We start from the raw sequence: 10,541 nt of genomic DNA, 5'->3' as shown, positions 1-10,541 counted from the left end.
TTTATTTATTTATTTTATGTTTTTAATTTTAATATGTATGAGATCATTCATCAATATTACCTATTGCCCACAACTGTGTGGCAGATTGTAATATCTATCAATAAATAAATCTATCAAATAAAAAAAAAAATAAGTTGATGTAACTTATTAACTTAACTTAAAGGCTAAAAATTCTAGCCGAAAGGTTGGCACGATTAAATAAGTTACATCAACTTATTTGTGTTTTATTTTGAACGCACTCAACCATCTTCTCCTCGATAAGATCCTAAGGATCAGTCCTGAAAGGGAGTTTTATAATTTTCTGACACAATGCCTGGCGTATACGGACGATAGGCTAATCTATGCTTGAACAATATCGGAACTAGGATGGTATATTGAAAAAGTCAAGCGAATACCAACGGAACTTGGCCTGAGGGTGAATGAAGAAAAACTTTATATGTGATGTTTACAAGGAATAATTCATTATTCAATATCGTTTTCCAATGGGCAGAAAATTTATATAACCTAGAGCGGATGTTAAGGTTAAGGCCGGTCGTTACCAACGTGTGTGAAACAGGGTCTGGCCCAGGATTGTGGTAATTTCCAATTTGTGAAAGGAAAGTCCTAGGAAAAATATAAGATCCAATGAAAATATATGATGAAAAAAAAACAAAAACAAGATCAATTAGAACTGTTAAAAGATACTGCCTTTAATGACACATAGAGTGGATAAGTGTTTACCAGGAATATTTATCCATCGTCGCCAAGGAGGAACATTTTTCTGGGGAAGACCAGTGAATCCACGACATAAGAAAGCCTCACCCGTAAACTTTTAAGATGCAAATTGGCTGTCAAGAGAGTAGCATAAGCTAGGGAAATTATTTTGGTATCAACAATACTTAGCATAAGTACGTTATGGATTGTTGAGAAAATTAACAATAACTATAATAGGACATTGTTAAAGCTTTCATGTATTTACTTTATGTATTTTTAATTCCTTATAATCTGGGAAAAAATAAAAATTTAAGACTAAGATAAGATACTTGTTTGCTGAGTTAATATCATAAGATTTCAAAGTGAAACCAGGTCTCAAACAGTTGAAAATAACTATGTACGAAACGATTCCAAACTAATGTTTTAGATAAAAACATTAACAGATTGAATCTTTCTAAAATAATCTTATAGTAACTTCTTGATTTTTTTCTCGTGTGCTTGATCTAACCATTTATTTATTTGCTATTTAGAAACCAGTTCTTCTTGACAAACCCTACTCCTGAAGGATACAGAGTCTATTTCATAACATTAAACGATTGTTTCAACAAAGCGTTCGACCACCCGCACGATGGGACGCGAATGCTGATGATGATGGAACTGATGATGAAGAAGTGGCCAGAAAACAATGGAATCTATTTGGTGATAGACTGTGCAGGAGTGCCTTCATCTCTGATCACCATGTTCAGTCCCACCACCTTAGCCGCCATTTTGAACTGTTTTCAAGTGAGATTCCTTAATAATCTTATATATTATCTTAGGTTTTTTTCTAGGTTTTTTTTCATACCCCCCTCCTGTAATGAAGTGGGTATTTGGTACATACATTAAGGAGGTATGCTATATGTATAGCTGGGTGTTAAGGATACCTTGGATTGCCTTTTGGCATTATAAGGTCATCATTACTTTCAACAGCAAAATTATCTTCGGTTGGACATGACTGGATTTTTTATCAAATGATTACCCAGTCTGGGGTCGCGAGTAGGTAGAGAGAGAGAAATACTGAATTCATGCAGCCCAAATACGGGTTGCTACATTACACAGCATACTTAGCAATCCGTGATCGGACATATATAAATTACATATTTTTACATGGTTTAATAAAATAGGAAGAAAACATTTTTTTTTTCCTTGTTGTCTTTTACAATTACAAATTTCAGTATACACACCAAATACAAAGCTTTCAATTTATTCCTTTTTTTTCTTTCACCATTTCACCATTTTCTTGTCCATTCCATTTCACAATCTTAATTTCATTTGATCGACAAATTCACTCTTCCGAATTCCCACTCTCAGAACCTCCCCAGTGACCCACTAAACAAATTCACTATCAGACGGCAGTGCGAGATCAAACCAGACATACTAGTCACAGCAGTAGTTCAGATTACAGCAAAACAAACAAATAAATACACTTCGCCAAAACAAAACTAATACATTGATTCAAAGGAAAATATAATAAAAAGTTGGTTAAAAGAAATACTAGATAGGATACATAAGTAAAAAATAAATAAATAAATAAAAATAATAATAATAATAAAAATAAAATAATTTAATGAATAAATAAGTTAAAACACACAAATCGACAGATCCACGTACTAAAATAAATAAACTAGAGCTAATTCCCATGTAGATGATGGTATATGATCCCCAGGGAGTCCAAAATAATATTTCCTGCCAAGATCGCAATATCCCCAATGATAACACCTAGTCCTTCAAAGAAGCTCCTTGTTCTATCTGGTATTGTTTCGCGAGATCCAAACCAGAGGCCTCTCACAGTGAACTCTCTCCTTCCGAAGGTCTGGCGGAATTTTTCCTTAAGGAAAGGGATGCAATTTTCATAAATTTCCTTTTTTTCCCTTTCCACTCCACCTTCCTGTTCGAGGCCATTACTCTCAAATCTTACCGTCGGATCCAAGACCAGAGCCGTGCCTCCGACTTTTGTAAACGCGACAATATCAGCATATCTTACGGATCCGTCGGTGTCAACGCAATAAACCTCCTCGAAGCAGGTGAAGTCTTTTCTTTCAACGAATTCCAGTGAAGAACGGAACTACTTCAGCAACTTAGAAACCTGCCTACGCCGAGCTCTTGCTTCTCAAACCTCGCTTAGTAGGGGTTGTTCTTCCCTTGATCCAATTTCACCTTAAATTTCCCTGCCCATACCCTTGTTTCCTAACTGACGATATTATGGGCCCTGCCAGTCAACAAGGGATGGCGCATCTAAGGGAGAAAATCCTTAAAGAAAATCAATGGTCCTGTAAGGTTAGCAGTATTTAAACGCAGCAGTGTTAATTGTTCAGATCCAGAATAAAACATCGCCTATAAAGCCAACAAACAGCCCCAACAATGACCGTGTGGCGCGGTTAGATGGATGCGTTGGGATCTCGAAGAGCCCTGCTCTATCGCTCTCACGTTGGGGATAGAGTTGGCTTGGAGATCCTCAGGTGGATAGTGTAAATATTGTATATAAGAGTGTAATTGGGACCAGTGATTATTTTTTTGGTATTCATTTATTTTTGTTATTATTTTCTTTCTTTTCATGTATATAGTTTGATTATGATAATTTTTTTCCCTTCTATTTATATATATGAGTACTTTGAGATAGATTTTATTTATTTTTTGATTTTTATTCTTATTTTATTTTATTCTATTATTTTTTTTTTAACTTTTAGTATAATTATGATCGTTGTGGCAGATTGTAATCTTTATCAATAAATAAAGTTTTGAAAAAAAAATGAAATCCAGAAATAGTTTGAATTCAGTAGAATTGTCAGGAGTTCCTGTTCTGTATATCCAAGCCTCAATTTATTTTTAGACAGTGTATGCATAAATAGAGATTGAGAAATTTTTTTTCGATAATAATTGACATCGAAACCGTAATTGTATATTTACCCTATGGAAACCGAAAACTGATATATTCATTACTTGACAAAAAGGTCTTTTAAAGGATATGGAAGGGGACAAGAAGCGTTTTACTTCAGAAATTACTTGAAAGAAGGTGAAAAATGAAGATACTTAAATAACTCTAAATAAGAGTAGTTTTCTTAATTGATTTTTTTAAACTGACGTTCATGTAAAATGAAGGGTTAAAAAGACAAGTTTGAAGAAACCTCTTGTTACAAAAAAACTAGTTTTCTGAAAGTTGTTGAATATCTATTATAAATTTCTCAAAACTACACCGGCATCGAAACAAAAAACATGAATATTCTCAATGGAAATAAATAACAGATTTAATATCGTATGGTTTCTGCGTGGCGAAAAGTTTTCAAAATATAGATGAAAACAACTAGTAAAAGAGCCCAAGAGGAGAAAAAGGCAGTTATTTCACCCCAATTTATGTTTACTTTAATGAAAACTATGCATAATTACTAGTGAAAATTGATGAGTCTGCCAAGTATAGGTAGGGAGAATAAAAAATGGTGGCTGTTTTAAAAAATTAAAAATAATTAATTAATCATTCGACTCTATATCGTTTAAACTATGAGCAACAATAGAAAATGTAAAAGAATGTCATTTAAAGTAGAGTAAATTTTCTATAATACAAGCCTTAATAGAGCTATTTACGTTGAGTAGTTCTCGAGATATAGCTTTTTAAAAAGCAACATTTCATAAAAATGTTGTACGGAACGTACTGAAAGATCAGAAGTTAGTGAATTTATTCTGAAAAATCTAAATCTCAAAAACCATCTATATTTCAGTACATTTTTATGTAGTCATGTCCTGCCCGTTGTAAATAATTGCTTTTGTATGAAGCATGATAGATTTCTGCATATATTATTAATTTCTCATCCGACTTTCTTCTCCAATTCCTGTTACTACTTAAGAGCCAATATTGTGGGAACAAAGAAACAAAGAACGGATTTTTAAAATTTTGAGCTAAAACTGATCCTAAAGATTTGTTTTTGAATAAGTGTCATTTGATTGAAGAATTGTAGGACAGGCAACGAAACAACCTTCCCAAAACCTTACGGTTCGTTAAGGAATTATTATAATTAAGTTTTTTTAATTTATGAGAATTTTTGATTAAATATATTTTTATATCTGTTGAACAATCTCTTGAACCCACCCAAAGTTAAAATACAAATTTACTAAAAATAATTTTATTTATATTACTAATGCTGCATTATTTTGATAACATCAGAAATATTATAATTGAGAAATTAATTATTATTATTTTATTGTTCAGGAAGGTTACCCAATGAAGAAGAGGGGAAACATTTCTTTCAACGCTCCCCCATTCGTTGAACTAGTAGTCAACACCTTGTTTAAGCCAGTGATGAAAGCCAAGATGTATGAAAGGGTAACTATGATTGATTGCCTGTATAAATTGAATTCATACCAATGAATTATTTTTACAAGAATAGTCACGAATTAAATTAAACACTAATTTAACCTTTATATTTATTATGGAATACAAAGAAATATTTGAGGCAAAGAATTGACAAGGGCGGTACCACTTTATTTAGAATGGCACGTCTCCTAACTCCCACCAACCTGTTACTTCACATCTATTACTCCAGTGTTCTGCTTTCCTGCTAATTCAATTCTGCTATTTTTTTCTCGTTTAACTGGATTTTAAAAGAATGTTCAGAAAATGTATTATTTTTATAAGAATAAGATATTGTGACAAACATGGCCACCTCTGTTTCTTAGAGATGAAAAAAATAAATTTAATATTATAAATATCAGTAATAGTTCTGACAAAAATTCTTTTGGTAGTAGAAACTAATAAAAGCCTTATTTTTAAATACAACTTTTTTTTTTTTTAGAGCAAATTAGCAAATATTATGCTCAAAACTTGGCAATCAATTATCCAAAACTTTTTTTTTTTTTAGTTACCGTGGTTTATGTCGCCGTGCCTCAATTAACGATAAACTTATTTTGTTATACGCACAGCGCTGACTGATGTGTATATATCTCAATTGTTATTCAATATAAAAAAATAATATATGTTAATTCAAACTATTTTTTTCAGGTAAAAGTTGTTAGCGAGGGAGCTTCTTTCCTAAAACAGTTCATGCCATTAGAAATGTTGCCCTCTAACTATGGAGGGAATGACAAGTCTGTCGCCGAACTAAATGGTAACTCAGCATTATTTTAACTACTTGAACTGAATGTATATTTATATATCGATGGCTTACTTCCCAGTGGTGCTAAGTGCATTTCCACTAACCCTCTGCCGGGGATGTCAGAAGAAATGCATTGATAAGAAGCGTTAAATTATTTATTTCGTTTAATTACAGTAGTGTGATTCTACGCAGTCAGTCCAACATCCCACTGCTGCAAACGCTCATTTTGTCCTAAAGGCTAGGTTATATCGATGGCTTACTTCTCAATGGTGCCAACTTAATTTCCTCTGACTTTTGAAGCAATACAATAAAGGTTCTCTCTTTTTGGAGAATTAAAACTTTTGAATTTTTTTTTCAGGACATATTAGGCATAAATTCCTACAATTAAAAATAACGTTAATTTTTGTTCTGCATCCCTGATGCTAATTGAATCTTCGTTGTATTCTGGAGTATCTTCATTAATTTATACTATACCATATTTCTTGTTTTACACATGTGTTTACAGCCAATCTGTTATGCATTTAATAGCAGGGATATTGCTTATGAATGAAACTAGTCTAAGTTTATTGGTCCTTTTTGCCTACCAATTGGTTCCTTTATTTTATTTTATTTTCCACCCTACCCAGGCCTTTTGGGCAATAGGCCCGTTTTCATCATTGGAATGTTACACATGATGGCGTGAAAATACACTACTGTAATTAAACAATGTCCATAATTTAATGTTTCTTATTAATGCCTCTCTTCTGACATCCACGACAGAGGGCTGCGTCCATCTTCCCACAGTCTTCCTCATGGTGGTTCTCTCCTTCTTCTTCGAAGTCCAAGGTTAAGCTGGACTCACCACCGTCTTCTATGCATTCATGAACTACTTGAACTAAGGGAAGTTTTCCTTACTCACCGACTAAGGAAACTTCCCGTCATGAGGACGTAAATTATCGTGGTTCTCATCATCCTTCCACGTATTCTCTTAAAAAGCAGTGCAGGTCGTGAACAAGTGCTCACCAGTTTCCAAGATCCCACTAGTTGGGCATAAGGGGTCAGCATCCATGCCAAGGCTATGGAACCACCATGTCATGTGAGGAATTGTGAAACGCAATAGTTCGGTCCTCCTGATCCTCCATTACCCCTGCAACCGCCACTGCCACCGTACAGCAAGTATTTTCTAAGCGTACTTTCTTTCAATTTTGTCTCCCATCACCTACCCTCTGCAATCCTCTGTATCCTCCTGATTGTAACCTTCCTCCGTTTCTTGGGCTTTTCATCAGACCTCATTCTAACATTTTTCGGAAATCCTGCTGAGCCTTCTCTTTTAAAAAAATATTTGGTCACTTCTTCCACCACTGTTAGTTTCTGCACTGTTTCATGCGAACAGGACATGATTTGTTGTTAGACATCACTACAGGAGCTAGGTAGTCCACGTAGGCAGGGGCAGGGCACTGCTCTTCTTCCAACACTCTCAGAAACTCATCGAAAAAAAGAGTTGATCCGTATAGACATTCCGTCTCTCCACATCTTGTATTAGGTGCTCCTAATCTAAACAAGACTGGAGTCCAAGAGGTAGCTTCTAACGAGAGTGCAGAAGGTATAAGTTGGATGTATCGTGCCTCTGCAGCACGCTCGGCCACCAGAGACTGTTGAAAGGGAAGGATATATCCAATAGTACCAATATAATATATCATTTATTTCTATCCTCCATATCTCGGCATACTCTCAGAAGGGCATCTGTAGTTCTTCTGCTTCTGGTCAAACCATATTGCCGTTGTTGGCTTATTGGATCAGCATAACGTATGCTTGTCATTATTCGGTTCTTCAGGACCTTGCTCATCACAGGGAGGATAAATATAATAGTCTGTATAATACTTACGGTAGTTGCTTAGGTAGTCCTGTTCTCTTCTTGTAAAGGAGTCTCAATTCGATGAACTACCAGTATTAAAAAAATTATTGAAGATTTTGAGGAAACGGTCCATGACCTATGGAACACAGATATTTGAGATTTCCCCACCTATAAAATCAAGTCCTGAGCACAATTAGGCTTTTGCCTAGCCACAGCAATAATAAAGATCGTACACATATCATGATGGGAACAAGTCTGATGCAGTCAATGACACTGGGGTGGCTTAAACGATGAATATTTTTAAAAAACGTTCTTCAGATCTTATTGAGTGTAATAATAAATAATAGATAAATACAAAATATTTAAGAAATTTGTGACTAACTATAGGAGAAAAAAGGGGAAGGTACTGGAAAAACCCAGATCACCCAATGTTTCACGATTGCATTACGACTTCGTTACCATTTGAGGAATTGTATTATGGGCAGAAAAAAAAGTATATTCGTTATCCCTACCTGGAGAAACCCTAAAATACCAATATTCGGAATGAAAAATTGGATATGTGAGAAATTTGGTGGTTTTGGTTGAGCCACGAAACTCAATTCCATATGTTCAACTTGGAAATTTGTTGACTAAAGGTTATAGTAATCGGAATCTACAATCTAATATCAAGGAAATCCATTACAAAAGACTGATCTACATGACTATTATAAGGCCCATTTGGACATACGGAGTTGAGCTTTGGGGCTCCTCTAAACCATCAAATTCCTCCAGAATCCAATCCTTACAGTCCAAAATCCTTCGTAAAATCATTAATGCTCCTTACTTTGTCACAAATTAAGTCATCCATCAGGACCTCAATGTCTCATGTGTTGTCGATTTGGCCAGAACCAGTTACCAATCCTTCCACGATAAACTCCCCAACCACCCAAATCCACTTGTTTCTAACCTGGTTTCTCCTTCATTACCTAATAATCCTCCTAGGTGTCTGAAAAGAAGATGGTCTCGAGATCTTCTTCTCTAGAAATGTTATTGGAGTTCTATCAGTGGGTTGATTTTCCACATGTTTTTATCATGTCACTATCTCACCTACAGCAAATTTACTTGTTGTATATATGTGTATACAGTTGTAAATATCAATAAATAAATTATTTAAAAAAAAATATCAAGGAAAAGGAAGTGTGATTTGATAGTCTTTGTTAGAATTTCTGTTAATGTTCCAGTTATGACACCATTCTTAATTGGATATTATATGTGACTCCAGAGTTTAGGTATTAGTTGTATGGACCGAAGATAATCAGATATTATCGTGATAGAATATGATGTTATCTTGAGGAACACTGACGAACTATAAAAAAAAAGACGTTGTACAAGCTAGGTAATGATTTACTTTCAAACTTTCAATCAGAAAGGAAGGAATGAATTAATAAGAAATATGTTGGTGCAAGGAACTGACGGAGCCAATCCAATAATGAATAGCATGCTTTCATTCACTGTTGGACAGGCTCCAATCATCAGAGATGTGAAATGCTTCGTTATAAGTTGTAGAATAAAATCTTTATGTTCGTATTTTGTTGGGAAATCCAAAACCAAAATTTTATCTAAAATGACAGCTAAATTATTAAGATTCTTTGTAGATGAACTATGCTAACAAATGCAGTGCTAAATCTTGAGTAATTAGTTTAAAGGACGAAACTAAAATACTTGGAAAACTTAATTATGACCACATTACTCATCCGCCTCATTTCATAATGTTAAATTAAGTTTTATTATGGATTTCGGGTAATGAAATAATCTTTGTTTGACTGGGAATTGATTTTTTAGAGGAATGGTTAAATATGCTAGAAGAGAATAGAGAATGGTTCCTGCGTTCTACAAGGCAAGCCTCAGATGAAGAGAAGCGCCCACCCGACTCCCAGAACACCTACGGGATGGCCGGGACCTTCAGGAAACTGGCCGTCGATTAAGTTAAATAATGGAAATATTAAACACTGAGAATGAAATAACATACATTGTTAAAAGTATAAGCTAATTGTCAAATTGCAAATTGTGTTAACTGGTTCCGGGTGATAAAGCACAACTCAGTTCAAGACAAATGCCAACACGTTTAGGAGAACTTGGATATGACCCGTACGACATTAAAATCAAACAGTTCATTGAAGAGGCAAAGAATATTTAGGCATTTATTGTCCCAGAAAAATACATATGGCAAAATAGTAATGCATATTTATAATTCAAAGTATTATTTATCAGGTAACTTACTTTATAGTTATTTATAAGAAGTACAAGTAATAATATAAGTAATGTTATCATTAGTTACTGATAACTTATAGAATATAAATAATTATCTAGTAATATAATCTGTATAGATTTATTGTAAAACAAAAAATAAATAAAGAAGTGTTTGAATAAAAGGCCATAATTTTAATTATGTTTTCTTTTTATTATAATATTTTAAATATCTTGCTAACTCTAGAGAGAGTTCATTTCGAACATGCATCTGCAAATAATTTTCATGATTAGTTCTTAGTAGATGTGTATCGATCAATAATGAACGTATCGAAAAGACAATGTCTTTAGAGTGAACTTAGTCCGGACTAAACGTGCTGTTAAAGTGTACTATTCCCTCCGACCGTCTTGCTCTTCCCAAAAAGGTCATCTCGTCACTTGTGTTCGTCTTTGTCAGTTTGCCATTATCTCTCCAGAACAAGAATACTGAAAAACGGAGTCGTCTTCTTGATGAACATTTTTCTTAAATCCTTTTTCTGAACCACAACATTTTGAATGCTAAAGCTACCAAATTTCACTAATTAATTAATGAATTATAAAGTATGAATATAGTGCTAATTATCTACCTGATTACCAACTTATAACTGCTCAATTTATTGGTGCCA

The 10,541-nt window shown here is 34.0% G+C and overlaps 1 protein-coding gene across 1 annotated transcript in view; it reads left to right on the top strand.

Moving 5' to 3' along the window:
• The window catches only part of LOC106685515 (retinol-binding protein pinta-like), a 16,253-nt gene extending 6,406 nt beyond the window's left edge, over positions 1-9,847 (top strand). Inside the window, exons 4-7 of the mRNA XM_014428230.3 lie at positions 1,224-1,476; positions 4,934-5,047; positions 5,723-5,828; positions 9,472-9,847. Coding sequence (XP_014283716.2) covers positions 1,224-1,476; positions 4,934-5,047; positions 5,723-5,828; positions 9,472-9,614 — 616 coding nt within the window. The 3' untranslated portion in view covers positions 9,615-9,847. The remainder of the gene's footprint in view (positions 1-1,223; positions 1,477-4,933; positions 5,048-5,722; positions 5,829-9,471) is intronic.
• Positions 9,848-10,541: the final 694 nt, after the last annotated feature.

Source organism: Halyomorpha halys, unplaced genomic scaffold (genome assembly GCF_000696795.3).
Source record: "Halyomorpha halys isolate HHAL.00 unplaced genomic scaffold, Hhal_1.1 Scaffold708.1, whole genome shotgun sequence".
In the NCBI taxonomy this organism is placed as follows: Eukaryota; Metazoa; Arthropoda; class Insecta; order Hemiptera; family Pentatomidae; genus Halyomorpha; species Halyomorpha halys.
The sequence above is the reverse complement of the archived record's forward strand: the minus strand, read 5'-3'. Positions and strand labels throughout refer to the sequence as shown.